Source organism: Dermacentor silvarum, chromosome 3 (genome assembly GCF_013339745.2).
Source record: "Dermacentor silvarum isolate Dsil-2018 chromosome 3, BIME_Dsil_1.4, whole genome shotgun sequence".
Classification (NCBI taxonomy): domain Eukaryota; kingdom Metazoa; phylum Arthropoda; class Arachnida; order Ixodida; family Ixodidae; genus Dermacentor; species Dermacentor silvarum.
The window spans coordinates 222526218-222542082 of record NC_051156.1 but is presented as its reverse complement, the minus strand read 5'-3'; the positions used below and the strand labels follow the sequence as shown (position 1 = coordinate 222542082).

At 45.5% G+C, this 15865-nt stretch overlaps 2 protein-coding genes across 3 annotated transcripts in view; one reads left to right on the top strand and one right to left on the bottom strand.

Annotated features, from left to right (window-relative positions):
• Positions 1–15865, bottom strand: part of LOC119446749 (exosome component 10-like) — a 92737-nt gene that overhangs the window by 51310 nt on the left and 25562 nt on the right. The window contains exons 1-3 of one of the 2 annotated variants that reach the window (XM_037711281.2): positions 4513–4706; positions 2616–2752; positions 507–618 (exon numbers count right to left, since the gene is read on the bottom strand). In XM_037711281.2, coding sequence (XP_037567209.1) covers positions 507–618; positions 2616–2752; positions 4513–4602 — 339 coding nt within the window. In that variant the 5' untranslated portion in view covers positions 4603–4706. Of the gene's footprint in view, positions 1–506; positions 619–2615; positions 2753–4512; positions 4707–15865 lie in introns of those variants that run through there. The other variant, XM_037711282.2, reaches the window with a different exon arrangement.
• Positions 4830–9499, top strand: LOC119446751 (probable tubulin polyglutamylase ttll-15). The gene is made up of 3 exons (XM_037711287.2): positions 4830–5961; positions 7028–7379; positions 8906–9499. Exons 1-3 carry the CDS (start codon positions 5006–5008, stop codon positions 9149–9151), a joined length of 1554 nt encoding a protein of 517 aa, XP_037567215.1. The 5' UTR covers positions 4830–5005; the 3' UTR covers positions 9152–9499.

The window sequence follows — 15865 nt, the reverse complement described above, 5'->3', positions numbered from 1 at the left end:
TACCAAATCAAAATAACTTATAAGTGCTTTCCAAACTTCACACTTGTTAAGTATAGTTTGTTTAAGTGTGTAGTTTGTTCAAGTATAGCTTTTCGAGTTCACCCGTTTTTGCACGATGTGGCAAGGGTGCTGCAGCCCCCTACAGTCCTGGTCTGGCCCCAGTTGACTTATAATGTTCACCCGGATCAAACGTGTCTCGAAAGGACATCATTTTGAGACCATAAACAAAGTCAAAGCAGCCACAACGAAGGCTTTAAGGGATGTTCCCACTGCTGCCTATCAGGAGCCATACCAACCTTTGCAGAAATGCTGGTAATGATGTACTGACACCTAAGGAGCATATTTTGAAGATTTTTAAGTGTTTGTATTGGTACGTTAAAATAAATTTGTTTCCTGGCAATAGTCTTATTACTTTCAAGACATACCTTTTATATTGTTCACCTGTTAACTGCACAACTATAGATATAATGACAGGTGGTACAAGAAACTGCAGTCGCAGACCATACCACTCTCTCCAGCACAGTGTCATTGATGTCAGCTAGAAGATCAAACTTTTCCTCCAGGTCAAGACCTTCAAACTTCCCTTTCCCAACCTGGTGACTGGCCAGAGAAGACATCCTGGAATCAAGTGCATCATATTTATTGCCAAAAAAAAATTTTCTGAACAATGTGCTCAGCCTCCAAGGTCACAGCACAATACAATTTCATGATTAGAATACCAATGACTCATTTGGGGTTTTAAAGGGACACTAAAGAAAGAGACTAAATCAGTTTAGACCAATAAGGTGTTCTTTAAAAACTCGGTATTTTCATTTTCTCGCAGTGATAGGTTGATTATTAAAGAGAAAATGAAGATCCAACTTCAATTTTTCCAACTTTGTACCGAAACCCCAGTGCCAGTAGTAAATGCAGTCTTGCATTTCGAAATATTTTCTCATATTTGCCATTGTTGCTCGGTGAAATTTCTTGAAACTTGCTAGGTTTGACTTTGGCTCCTTTAGAATGCAATGCAGTCCTTTTTTTATAAACAATTAACTAGGCCCAAGCAGATGACGTCAAAATCCATGACATCACTGTGATTTGGCGCGGGAACTTCCAAGGTGGCATTGCCAACCCATTTTCATTTCTGTCTTTTCTGGCTCATGAACCCTTCTTTCATGGTAAAAGAAGCCAATTGTATCCTAAATTTTACAAATACAGTATGTACCAAAGAAGACAAGTCCACTTGTCGAAACATTGGCTCCTGCTCTCACCTTGTTCTTGTGTTACTCAAATACAGTATGTGTCACATTTAGTTTATCACTGTCATAAGGCAGGCATTGCAAGTGTGCAATACAAAAATATTTTCAACATACAACATACATCATGTATAACTACTTTTGAGCGTACCTAGCAGCTATCAGAGATAACCACCATTCTTGTAATGTGCTAGCCAACACTGAACACATATGTGGTCTTTGAGGTAATTCTTATAACTCACTGAATTTTTATTCTCTTTATTATTAGTGGTATCGTTGTCCCCAATTCACCACTGCAATGCCACTGGTTTTGATGGCAATATAAAATTTAGAAATAACAAATAAATTAAATGTCCCTGCACTACCACTTCTCGGCGAAACAATTTTCTATCCAAGTACTGCTTTAACGTGCTTATACAACTGTCCCACATGCTGTCTCAATGGTCATTAAAGAGGCCTGAAACACTTTTCTAACTAATCACAGAATGGCATCACTTAATATTAAAGGTCGTCTCAAGAATATCATGGCAGAAAAATTTTCCGTATCCTTCAACTATTAGCGGCTTTCTCTCTCTTTTTGTCTCCACTAGTGCACTGGAAGCTGCACAGCGGAGAAGCCAAAAGTTGAGTGCTGCAGCACCTCGTGGCGACTGCAGTAGACTACACTATGCAGCACACCACTGGAATCTCGGTGGCCACAGGCAGCAGACGCTGCAACGCACAGTGCAATGATGAAATGATTTTCCTATCTTTTCGTTATTACAGATATATATATTTTTCATTTATTTAACTAAAATTGCCAATTATGTATTACTGAGAATGCTCTTGCGATCACGAAATCAGCCAACAGCGTTGGTGGGTCTAGCTGCTTTTGATGATGCTGCATGACGACATAGTGGAAGTGAGAGCATGCGATTTTTCGTTGCATTTGACAGGAAATTGTAAATTCCATGCTGCATGCAGTGCAGTAATAATTGGTGCACATATTCACAGCAGCCTCTACAACAGATTGGCAACATTTTCTTACTATGTTCAAAAAGTGTTTCAGGACCCCTTATATACTATGGCCACTGAAATCAACAAGACTTGTTCTTCATCAAGGTCTTCTAAAATTCATTCATTCATCACGGTCTTCTTCCAGATCTGATGCAATCTGAGTGGAGTTTCCATGACAAGTAACCTGCTCAAGAAAGTAGCAATTGCCTTTCATCAACACAAACGCACCAATACAGTTCAGCCTTAAGGCAAACCACGTCATCAAACCAGCAGTGAGGAAAATTATGAAAAACTAAAACTCAAGAACCAACTAGATTAAGGTTAATTCTAATAATCAAGTATTAAGTATTAATTAATCAAGTATCAAATATTAAAACTTACAGCTTGAGTACACTCTTCCCTTCTGCCAGCATAACTTGACGAAAACTGGCAAAACTGCTGAAGTACTCAAAATCTTCTCCAGCTCCAGGCAGGTCATTAGCTGCTTTTGTTGCTTGTACAACAGAACGGAGCAGGTGCTGCCGAGGAATGCAGAAAATAATAAGGTAATTAACGACACTTCCAGTTGTAGTGTAACCGAATATGTCACCTAACCACTATTTTAACCACGAACTAGCTAGTAAGCGGATGTTAAATTTGAGCTTCCCTGCACTTCATCACTTTAAAGCTTAGAAGATGGGAATTTAAATACAGTAGAATCCGCTTAACAGTAACTTGAAACACAGAATAACTTATTCTGTTTATCCAAAGTTTCATTTAAGCGAAGGACACAAAAACCACCAAGAATTGTTTTATTAAAAAATGTACGATTGGTTTCATAACAGTGTGGTGAAAAAAAAAAAAGGACATTATTGCACTCTGCTTCTAATATTGTAGCTTCTTTTGCACATGCTTCTGTTTATACACGAAAAAATTTACGATAAATATGTGCAGTCCTTGCATTCAAGATAGCATTGCACATTTTCAACAGCATCTCTTACCATCAGATCCAAAACAGTAATGCGCACTGGAACAGTAATAGATATGCAGTCATCAATGGAATCATAGTATGCACATATAATTTCACTGATTATACTCTCAATTATAGTTAAACAGCTAACAGTTAAAACAGTTAACAAGGGCATCATCTGATGTCTCTTATTCCTGACAGTGTGAACAAAGCAGTAGTTGGCAGTCTGACTGCAAAATCCTACCTACTCAGTAGTGCTTTCTTCCTGCAGAGGGATCATCATAGCGAAGTCGTCATATGAAAACACCGCTACAAATCTTTAATTTGCATAAGCTTTCACACAGCTGCCTGATGGATTGCATTTTCTTCGTTCTTTATAGCATCACCAGTACACATGTTTGGCGCACTTTTGCTGTTCCACATGATGATTCTGGTTAAAGTTCCATTTAACAGGAGCTTACAAAAACATGGGTTCCGTTTACCCGAAGTTTGTCAACATTAAGCCTATGGGCGACCAACCAAAGTTGATACTATTGTTCTGTTTATCCGGCATTTCCATTTAAGCGAGTTTCGTTTACCCAGAGTCCACTGTATCTTGAACCAGCCAAGTGTTATGCAATGAAGCATCTCAAGCATTCAAACAGCCTAGCTCCTGATGGTTTACCGCTCCAGTTTTACGGATTCAGTTTTAAGTTCTGTTTTTAATGAATGCACTACCTGCCACGGCTGAACCAATTACTCTGAATTGACATGTTTTCTTGAGATGCATCTTGTCCGCGTAACTAATAAAGTTTCCACTAATGAACGAAAACATCAGCGTAACAAAACTTGCCTTCTCATGTTGACACCCTAGCAGGGTGTTGAAGTGTAGCTATTCGCACAAAATATCGTGCACTTGCTACATCATCTTTATTGTTGTGAGGCTTTCTGTTCCAATTGCTTACGAGATGTCTTGTGGACATGACAATAGTGCTTTTCTCGTTACGCACACCGTAAAGGCGAAATTACATCCTTTGCAAACCAGCGTAGCTACTGAAGATCGGTGCGCAGTATAGCATAACGCTAGAGGAAAGACGGTTGCGCTCGCTTTTACGTTTCTAGCGAAGTTGGCTATTCGCTACAGCTGTCACTTTTTCATGCGCCGAACCGCGAGCCATAACTGGGTTTATTTTTGTGTTCTCCATAGGGCATCTTGGAAACTATTTTAAATTGTAGCGGTATTTCATTGCAGCAGCTTAAGCAGCACGAGCAAAACCGTCTACAATTTTGTCAGACCAACGTGATCGCTTGGCGACATCGGTCGTTGCTCGCCCGCAAAGGAAGCCTCACCTCGGCATACTTGTTGGAGTCATCGTACAAGTTTAAAAATTTCGCTTGGCTGGATGCAGCGGTTGTAGGTACTTCTTCTTCCGAAGCCATTTCAATATACGTTACAAATAATCACGTATGAAGCTTCAAATATATCAAGCATTTGCACTCCAGCCCACAGCGAGGATGGACGCCGCCATCTTGAGCAACGAGCTGAACGAGCAGCACGCAGCACGAGAAAATACGCTAAAAATGGGAAGACGAAGTATGCTAGTTTTTGGTTGTATTGGCGTAATTAGACAAAAATATAGTATAGGTGTGATTTTTTAACTATTATAGGCTTACATTTAACATTATTACGCGTTAAATTGATTTGTTATCAACACTTGCAAGATTTGATTCGACGCCAATCCAATCCAAGGCAATCTTGTGTTGACGCAGCAACCACGGCAACCGCACACGGGCTCAGCGCGCAAGCCCCGGCTGGGTCGCGCGAAAGTATCAATGCGCAAGTATGGGTCTGGGAGATTTCGAACCGCACGCGAGCGAAAAGAAGCGAGTAGCGTCAGCCCCCTCCGCACCTCAAACGTTGAAATCTGCTACAGTGTATTCAAGCACGCCGATACCTTACTCAGTCGTCGTAGTCTCGTTACTGGTTCTTTTAATTGCTGGACTTTACGAGGTGCGCCGATTATGCGTAAACAATAACATTCTGCTGGTATCTCTCAATGCAACAACGAAAACAGATGATTCCAAGCCCGTCGTCTGGGTCTATAGCAAAGGTTCAGACCAAAGCCACTTGCGACATGTCATTGAATCGTTTCGGCGCTACGGATACCGGATCGGGGGACGCGCGGACGGATGGTCGGTGCTGTGGTCGCACGACTATCCGTTTACGGAATTAGCCAGTGACATGCGCGAATTGAAGCCCGGCCAGGTTGTCAATCACTTCCCGGGCTCGGGTTACATCACCAACAAAGGCAGCCTCTCCATGGATAGGTCCATCCGACAGCTGCCTCTAACGTTCAAACTTCCAGCGCAGACGGCAGAGTTTTTGCGGAACGCTGAGGAGCGACCTTCTGCCATGTGGGTACAGAAGAACCGAGACCATCGGGGGATACACGTGGTCGACCCCGGCGAAGTCGCAGCTGCTGCCGACGAAGAAGAGACGTTCGTGCAAGAGCTGATCGCGAACCCGCTGCTGATCGACGGCAAGAAGTTCGACATCGGCGTCTACGTTGCCATGACATCTCTGGAGCCCATGCGTGTGTACGTGTACAGAGGTGACGTGCTGCTACGCTTCTGTGCTCGCCCGTACAACACACTTCAGTTCAACGCCTCTGATCTGGACTCGTACGTGGTCGGCGACGACTACACACCTATCTGGGACATGCCGTCGCTTGCCCGCTACTACGTTGGCTCACAGCTCAGCATGAAGGCCAGCCTGGACGTCTACCTGCGCACGCAACTGTACGATATTATTGTCTCTGTAATTACACGGAATACATTTCGCACTAATTGTATTCATTTAATTGCTTGCTTATTGAATAAGCACTTGGTCGGCCGGTTGGTTCTGCGCGCATTTCACAAAAATTAAGGTTTTATTTAACAACATTCAGCAGACTCGCTTCTCATTGCATTTCAATTTATGTATATTTCTGCCGCTTCTGCGTTTTTTACATCTTTGTGGCCTTTTCCAGTAATATCTTTTTACGGGAATTCCAATGTACCGCACGTGAGAATCTCTGTATGTGCTTTTTTTTTTGAACGGTACACGCGCCTTCACGTCTTTGTGTCGTGTAAACACAGGAGAGAACGGAATAAGGCGTTTCGACCACTGTAATTAAGCTCTTGATTCGTGATATTACGTTTATGTTAGGTGCTGGTGAGGGGTTAACTGGACCGGGTTATTAATAATAAAGCAGGTAACTGCGCTCTACGAATACACTAATACAGCGATAAGTTCACCTGAAATCTCAAATCCGGCACAATGTGATACAGTACGTGCTAGGAACTTTACAATGGAAGGCTCCGGATTAATATCCGGAGCCCTGCATTCTGTGATCTGGGGTTATTACACTTTTTTTTTCTCGAAAGTTCGCCCAACGGCATAAACCATTAAATATAACAATGTAGGCCAGTTTCGGCGATGAACAGCAATAGTGCTCGATGGTTGCTTCCATAGTACCTTAACAAAGGTACTTGATCGCTTTTTCACTGCGCCACCATTAGAATGATCGAGGCTGCCGTGTTACGAACCCATCACCTATACAGTGGTACCCGGAACACATATAACGAACTATTGTGTATAGCGAACAGCAGTAAAATCCCCTTGAAAATTTTTTGCATAATTTTTATTTTATTTTATATATCGAATTACATATATACCGAACTTTCTTGTGATCCCCTTCAGATTCGAAATATCAGGGTTCGACTGAATATCCTTTTGTTCTGTTGTCCCGTCATCTTGCACTGCTCATTCGAGTGTGTTAAGCCGTGCATTTAGAATAATGTTGTTTCCCGAACTGCCACGCAGGGACGTAGATAGCGGCGCCCTGTGGGCGGAAGTGGAGCGGGTCGTGGCGTCCGTGTACACGCGCAAGGCCGAGGCGATGCGGCGAGCGGCAACGCGCTGGCCTCGCGCGGGCCGCTTCTTCGAGCTTGTGCGATTCGACTTCGTGTTGGACGAGGCCCTGGGCGTGCACCTGCTCGAGGCGAACATGTCACCCAACCTGAGCTCGGCGCACTTTGCGGCCAACGGGCCCTTCTACGAGCAGCTCCTCTTCAGCCTGTTCAGCCTGGTGGGACTCGGGGCGTCGCAGTCCGCCAACGCCGCCGCCTGGCGATTCCTGGACCGAGCCGCATCGGTGATGCCGGCGCACTGCCCGGTACAGTTGCGATTCATGCAGCAATCACGTGCGCAGTGGCGTAGCCGTTTATTTTTTGCCGGGGAGGGGCATGGGGGTAGGGGGGGGGGGGGGGGGCACTTGACCGGGGTAGAGGGCCGGTGCGGTGAGTGTAATCGCTTAAGGTGGATACACACGCGAGGGCAAAATCCCGCCTGCTCCGCGGACAAACAGTGACGTCATCACTTGAATCCGGCGCAGCCGGATTCAAGTGTCGCATTCGCACAGCCGGACCGCCGTTTGCGGAATCCGCGCGCTTACTCTCGACTCCAACGTTTATTAGCAGCTGCGCGTTTGCATACTCGGCGTGCCCTATATGCCATAGTGCTGTGAATCTCTCAACAAGAACCAAAAGAGTGACCTTTGCATCGTCACTTAGCGTTTTCTTGTGCACCTCACTCATGTTGAAGTCACGCAGGCTGCGCGGTCTGAGTAAATAGAAATGCGCGCGCAACCACGACTCGGCTTTCCCGCTGCATCACAACAAAATACGCGCGGTCACTGCTGCACAACGAAATCACACGTGGCTCCAAGCCGATAACACGCCATCGTAGACACGCCAATGCGTCCGATGTCGACAGATTTGACGCTGACTACGCTAAATTGAGGTCAGACGACCGCCAAACGGACGGATGGAAATACCGGCGAGCATTTTCAATCCGGACCGCGAGCGGAGGAGCACGGACTAGGCGAGGGCGGCACGTTTTGATGACGCGCGCGTCACGTGATACGCCATCCTCCTCCGTCCGGTCGTGTGAATCCACCTTTATTGTATTTTATCCCATGCATAAATCCCTGGTACGCAAGAATTTCCGGGTAAGGGAGAGATCGTGTGCCCTCCTCTCCCTCCCCCTTGGCTACGCCCCTGCACGTGATGCGCCTCCAACATATTTCCCTCGTCGCGTGTACTGTACGTGTGACAGTTCAGTACGGTGTTATCCGGAAGGCGTGCAACCATCAGCTTTCCGTAACTACTCGCACGTGGCACAGAAGCGGAGCAGAATGCATTCGTCGGTGTGGTCACTGTGCAGTATAGCTGCGCAATACGAGTAAAAAAAACACGTCCTTTTCCGCCCTGTCTGAAATATGGCGGCCACATTTCTCTGATATGGCGAAACGCAATTAAGTGGCCAAAACAAAGTATATAGTCTTGCGTGCATATGGCTCGAATATAGAATTATAATTTAACGACTATACCTGCGAAATCAAGAGTACTCGACTGTCGCGTTTCGATCTCCACTTTTCGCTCAGCTTGTAGGCGAAGCTGTTGCTTGTTTTCCAGGATGACATATTACACTGTAGTGTCACACACGTACAGGCACGTACAGATCGAAGCGCGGGGATATGCGTTTCCCTTCGTACACGGTCGTATATATACACCGGTACATGTGTAATCACGAAGGTTTCGTTATTAGAGTTATTTTTCTTTTTTTAAGCAGGCTAATTTAGTAAAGAGCGGGGCGGTATACCTCGCACCCATGTCACAAGGCACGTGTTGTGTGCCACAGGTGCAGCTGGAGCATCGGTGCGAGCTGCCCGCGTCGCTGTGTGCCCCCACCTGCCTGTCGACGGCGCACAAGCGGGCGTTCAGGGACGCCCTCTGGGAGCACCTGCACAGGAAGCAGTTCGCCAGGCTCGTGCCGCGTGTCGACACCAGCAGTGCGCCGGAGGCCGCCAACATGACCGAAGCGGACCGAATCATGGCGCAGTGGTTCGCCGCAAAGTGCGCGCGTGACGCTGAATTTTGCCACTGACAAATGACCGCCCGAGAAACGGGGTCGCCCGACACGGCCCTGACAGACAGACACCGCGCCGCGTCTCTGTCCCCTAACGCTGGTATCGCATCGTGGCTTGAATCACTGGAAATTCTTTACAGTGACTATAGTCACGGCAAACTATAGAGTCTACTAGATGGCAAACCAACGCGCTCAATGCAACGTGTTAGCAGCCTTCGTTTCAGGGTAGAGTTCGATATCCTTCGACATCCGTTACGTCATACTGTAGTGCTGGCGTAAAGGCGCTGCGGTTTCGGCACGAAGGTAGAAAGAGATAAGTTCGGCCTCCGATTTCTCAGCATATTGCCTTTTTTTCTTCTTATATATATATATATATATATATATATATATATATATATATATATGCAAAGCATAATTTATTTCCCCATATGTATGAAAATACAGTTTAAAAAGAATAATCTGCCACTCTAAAGACAGATTTAGTGTTGCTCGTTATATATTTCCTTTAATAAGACACGTATTAAGCATGCGTGTACCAAGACCTTGTGGGCGTCATTTCACTTGACCCCGCAGTGCACCCCACTCGTGTTTTCCGCATTGCCTTTCGTGCCGGGCTCTTGATCGTCAACAGAAAAGCGCCGTTCTCCTGTCACTGCCGCGAACTCTGGCCGCGCAGTGAACAATTCACGGCGCGATGTTCGAATAAAAGCGGTGATTCTCATCCTGTCTATTGCTGGAATAAACTGTCCTTGGAGGAAGACACGGCGCGCCCTTGCCTCCCGTGACCTCCGCACGCTCAGCGGAGATGCCGCGCCTCGTATACGTCGCGCATTTTTTTTTTTTTTTTTCCGCGCAATGCTACATGCACAGTAGCTATAGTAGCAGAAGCCCCCGTGAGCGACGCGCTGCAGTGCATGCTGAGGTCGCTGCTGCGCGAATAGCGCGCATCGAGACGAAGCTAGCCGACGAGACCTCGGCTCTGCGCCAGCACGTCTCGACGGATATACCGTTAAGGCGCAGGCATGCAGCCGGTACGCACAAAGACAGACAGGCCACGTCGGCTTATCTAGCCCGATTTAGCGCTGCATTTCTGCTCGTGGGTAATGATAATGATGGCGGCTTCCGCAGGTGGCCTTGCTTTGCGCGCGCTGTTTGCCGTCAACTAATCTTGGACACACCCTCACAGCTTAGCAGTTTTGTTTCGTTCGTATAACCCGGAACTCGGCGAAGTTGGTGTGGACACTGAATATGCTTCTCTTCGTTATTATTATTATTTTTTTTTTTAAGAGAGCTGTGCTTGTTAGCCATCTGAAGCGTGACTGCTAGGTTTAAATTATGTGTACTTGAAGGGAAGGCAGCAGATTACGTTTGTCATGTTTACGTCCCTGCATGGACAGCTTGGTTTATTTGCAACAATTATACGTTTCTCTATCCCTCATGTTGAAATTAGCCCGTCGTTGTTGCTGGCGTGTATAAACTGCATGCAGATTTAATATGGGACCCAAGCTTTAGTGTGTTTTCATGCATCATCATCAGCCTTTATGTCCACTGCAGGACGAAGGCCTCTCCCTGTGATCTCCAACTTCCCTTGTCTTGCGCTAGCTGATTCCAACTTGCGCCTGCAAATTTCCTAACTTTCACCCCACCTAGTTTTCTGCCGTCCTCGACTGTGCTTCCCTTCTCTCTTTCCCGTCCCCCAGAGTAGGGTAGCCAACCAGACGCATTTCTGATTAACATCCCTGCCTTCTCTGTCTCTCCTCCTCCCCCTCCTCCTCTTAGTATCCATTCTGTAACTCTAATGGTCTACCGGTTATCCATCCTACGCATTACATGGCCTGCCCAGTTCCATTTTCCCCGCTTAATATCAACTAGAATATTGGCTATCCCCGTTTGTTCTCTGATCCACACCGCTCTCTTCCTGTCTTCCTGCCTCTTAAATGTTAGGCCTAACATTTTTCGTTCCATCGCTCTTTGTGGGTCCTTAACTTGTTATCGAGCTTCTTTGTTAACCTCCAAGTTTCTGCCCCATATGTTAGCACCGGTAGAATGAAATGATTGTACACTTTTCATTACGTTGGTATAAAAACGAAAGCCAGACTTGCAGATAGTTGGCAGAAAGCCATTTGCGCTGGAAGTGTAAATGATTATATCCCGTCACTTGTTTGCGCTTAGTGCACCGCAGTAGGCGTTTTGACAGCTATGTAGCGAAAAAAATGGCTCGCCATGCCGGCCCTGCGAAAGTGTATGTCCAGACAAGCTGTGGAAAACCGCCACTACAACTGCTGAGGGGATATTCTTTCTAAATACGAAATCATTATATGGCCCATGAAGCAAAAACGCTGGCATTAACATCCGATGGTACCAAAACCCATGTGACCATGTGGTGACGTCATGTCTGGATGACGAAACGTGATTACGTCATCACGTCGACAGTTACGTGATAACGGCGTCGTCGCGTCACGATATCGCCGGATGACATCAGCACGTCAAACGTGACGTCACGCGATACAGTCATCGTCAAGTGATGATGTCACCTGATAACGTCTTGTGATACCTCTTGCAGAAGCAGCACACTGCGCACTTCCCGCTTCTTTGCGCTGTCTCCGGGATCTGCCCATGATGACGTAACGCGATTACGTCGCACGTCAGAGGTCACGTGATGACGCGATCACACCAAAGGTCGCGTGATGACTTCATCACGTTAAACGTTACGTAACGTGTTGACGTCTTCGTCAAGTCATGATGTCATCTGATGGCGTCATGTGATGCCTCTTGGAGAAGCAGCACACTGTGCGCTTCCCGCTTCTTTGCACTGTCTCCGGGATCCGCCCACATTTTTGTATGAGCGAAGGTCGCGTACGCGGACACGAAAATTCCCGACCAACTAGAGGCTACCAGCTTCGCTGTAGAATAATTATCGCGAACGAAGCCATCGGAGTTACGCAAACCATAGACATTCTTGTTTTTCTATAGGAATACAGGAGTGGGCAAGCAGCAAGACATTATCGACTTTACAAATCGTGTTTGTGTCACGAAATCGAAGGCGGCCATTGTTCCAGGCATAAATATTTTCTAAATTACGAGATGCTGCTTGTCGGAACTGGTCTTTAAGCCGACTTATTAGTCGTTACTCAACTGGAAGTGCAAGTCACGCCGCGAATTTAAACCCCCGTAAATTCGATCAATGTGCGCGTGAGTCGACATTCTATAGTTTAGTGAAAAAGCCAATATACCCGTTCCGGCAAATCACAAGTCCTACAAGTCCCGCCGTCGCTAGTGCCGGCTGCGCCACGATTTGAGAACGAGATCGATGTCCGATATCTCAAAAATACGCGCTCTATTGAAAAACGACATCGAAGATTGGCGGCCGACATTTTGATGACGTGAAACGGTAGAAAGGGGGGAGGGGGGGGGGGAGGCGAAAGGCAGGGAGGTCAAGCAGATCAGAAAATCCGGTTTGCTACCTTACATTATGGGTACGGAACTGGGGGAGGTAGGGAAAAAAAAAAGAAAGATGTATAGATAGAGACACCACAGACATACACACGGTCACAGCCGTTCTCAGCACAGCACACGATTTTACATTTATTTATTTATACAGGTACCTGCAGCGCCACAATGGCATTATTGCATGGAGGCCATTTGTAGCGAAAGAAAAAAACAATAAAAAAATTAGCTGATTCAAACATCAGACAGCAAGGTACAAACGCAAAAAAAAAAAAAAAAAACGAAAGAAAGAGAAAAAAAAAAGTGATGAAAAAGCGTAGCAACGGGCAGACAGTCGCATTCACATCACAGAAAAGGAAAGAATGATTTATCGCGCGAAGCGCAATGATATGCCCCCAGGACAGGTTAGACGATAAAAACGACTGAAACTCGGAGCACGTGTTACATTGAACAATACTCTTAGGAAGCTTATTCCAGTGCGTTGAAGTAAGCGGGAAAAACTGATTTGGGGAAAACGTCAGTGCGACAGCGTGTTTCAAGAGCTTTAAATTCGTGATCACATCGCAAAGAAATGAAATGCAGGCGCGGGAAAATGTACAAGTTCTTGTTAACAACTAGAACTATACAATAGTTAACAACTGTTAGTCTTAACAATCTTAGCGCCTTCTCACTCCTGCTGCAAGGGCTCGTGAGGTCGTCATGCCAAAGCTGTTCATTGCAAAATTGATCTGTCATCAACGATCTGTTATTAAGTAGGGAAAGCTACAGCGCAGACGCCTGTCGCAATATGGAGACAAAGAATATACGTTCAAGGGTTTGCCTCGGATAACGAACGTCTTGACATTTCTGACACATTTACAAAGCCCCAGTTCTTGAAGGGGAAGTCCGGAAACACGTGTCTCTTAATGAGCTGCTCATTTGCGAAGTTTATGCTTGGACGTTGTGTCCGCGCCGTGCGAATAACGCAACTGTGCGAATGCAGCCGGCATACTATAGCTAGCTCTGAGCGACCTGTGTACACTGCTAAAATAATTTACACCCTTAAAAGGGGAAAAGAGTGTAACGTAACAGATGCGCAGCGTTTGGTGCAGCCGCGTCCAATATGAACTGCAACGGCGGACGTGGGATCGGAACCCGCCGTGTACGAAATAATGCGCAAACAAACACAAAACAGACCAGGACGAGCGGTCGTCCTCCATTGCCTCATTACCGCCGTGACGTCGAGTACTGCAATTTCACAATGAGTGCCGTTCAGAGACAATGTGTGGGCGGCGATCCGAGCCAAGGCAAAATAATTCTTTTTTTTTTTTTTTTTCAATCCTAGTTTCGCTGTCAAAGCTCCTGGCAACCAATTCATTCAGGGTGGACGGCGCCGATCTCAGAATAAGCGCGCTGTATCTCAGCAGCAGATGCGAGAGACCGACGCCCACTATATAAGCACCCCCGAAATAAACAGACAAACCCAAGGAGCGAAGTTAACCTGGGAGCTCTCTGGCAGCAATGGAACAGAAAGCGAGTCCGGCTGCGTGCGTGCGTGTGTGTGTTCTTAAACAATAATGAACACATTCTAGTTAGAATTTTTCGAACCGGTACGCTGCAATGTAGTAAAAGGAGGTTCCTTCTAATAGAAGTACAGTCTACCAATTTTAACCAATCTGGGGGTATACATTTTTAGTGAAGTTACACCCCCCAAGTTCAAGATCACCCAATGTTGATCGGAGTGCAGAGATCACCTGTACAAGCAAGATAAGCATCAACAGAAGAAAGACACGATCGTCGTCGTAAGCATGTACAAGCCGCAGCTTTCCAACACCAGAGTAAAATGAAGTGCGCCACGTATCTTGAACGCTTTCCGGCAGCACTTCCACGAAATGACTGTCCTGATGCTATTTCAAAGAGGCACTAAATGGGAATATTCACTTAAGTTGTAGTTACAGAATACGCATCCGCAGTGCCAAAAAGTTCATACTTCGAGATAAGGATTGGTATTGACAGCGACTGTTCAGGTCTAAATTATGGGGTTTTACGTGCCAAAACCGGTTCTGATTATGAGGCACGCCGTAGTGGGGGACTCCGGAAATTTGGACCACCTGGGGTTCTTTAACGTGCACCTAAATCTAAGTACACGGGTGTTTTCGCATTTCACCCCCATCGAAATGCGGCCGCCATAGCCGTCTGTTCAGGTCTATAGTTAATTGTTTATCGAGAAAAAAAGGGGTCTCACTGCATTCTAAAGGAACCAAAAAATAAACGTAGCAAGTTTCGACAACTTCTACCTGCGCTAAAACGGCTCCAGATGTGAGAAATTACATTGCAATCCGTGTAGTCACACTTACGTCCCAGTGTTGCTATTTTGGCGCCAAATTAAAGAAAGAAAACTTCGAACTTCGTTATCCCCGCTAGTAATCTCCGCGGGGTAAATTGAAAGGATAGTTTACCGTTTAAATGAATTAATTTAACGCATGTACGTTTCGGCCGAAATGTCAATGAATCGCTTCACATGCGCGTTTACTTCTGTATTTCTATGTACGCATGTATGTATGTATGTATGTATGTATGTATGTATGTATGTATGTATGTATGTATGTATGTATGTATGTATGTATGTATGTATGTATGTATGTATGTATGTATGTATGTATGTATGTATGTATGTATGTATGTATGTATGTATGTATGTATGTATGTATGTATGTATGTATGTATGTATGTATGTATGCATGCATGCATGCATGCATGCATGTATGTATGTATGTATGTATGTATGTATGTATGTATGTATGTATGTATGTATGTATGTATGTATGCATGCATGCATGCATGTATGTATGTATGTATGTATGTATGTATGTATGTATGTATGTATGTATGTATGTATGTATGTATGTATGTATGTATGTATGTAAAGAGCATTGAAAAGCAACACTAGACAAGCTAGACTGTAATTCTTCCGAAATTTTACTGCGAACTAAATGGCAATAAAATTTCGAAATAATACTCTACCCGTCTAACTTCAACGTCACTTTTATTCACCGCCACTTAGCATCCACTCTTCCCCTTACCTTCCTTCCAAGCAGCTACGAGGTATTACCCGCATTAATCGAATAAACGTTTTATTGAGGAACGTGTTTCACTGGCCTAATGCTGCAAAGAATGAAGGCGAGGGCGAGGTTTGCGTTCCAGAAAAAGGGAGACGCTCTGAGAGAGTGTACACAAACTGTCTACGGAAAACGCCGAAGGAGACTCCGGAGCCGCACGATGATTCTTCAGGCCACCACGTCGACT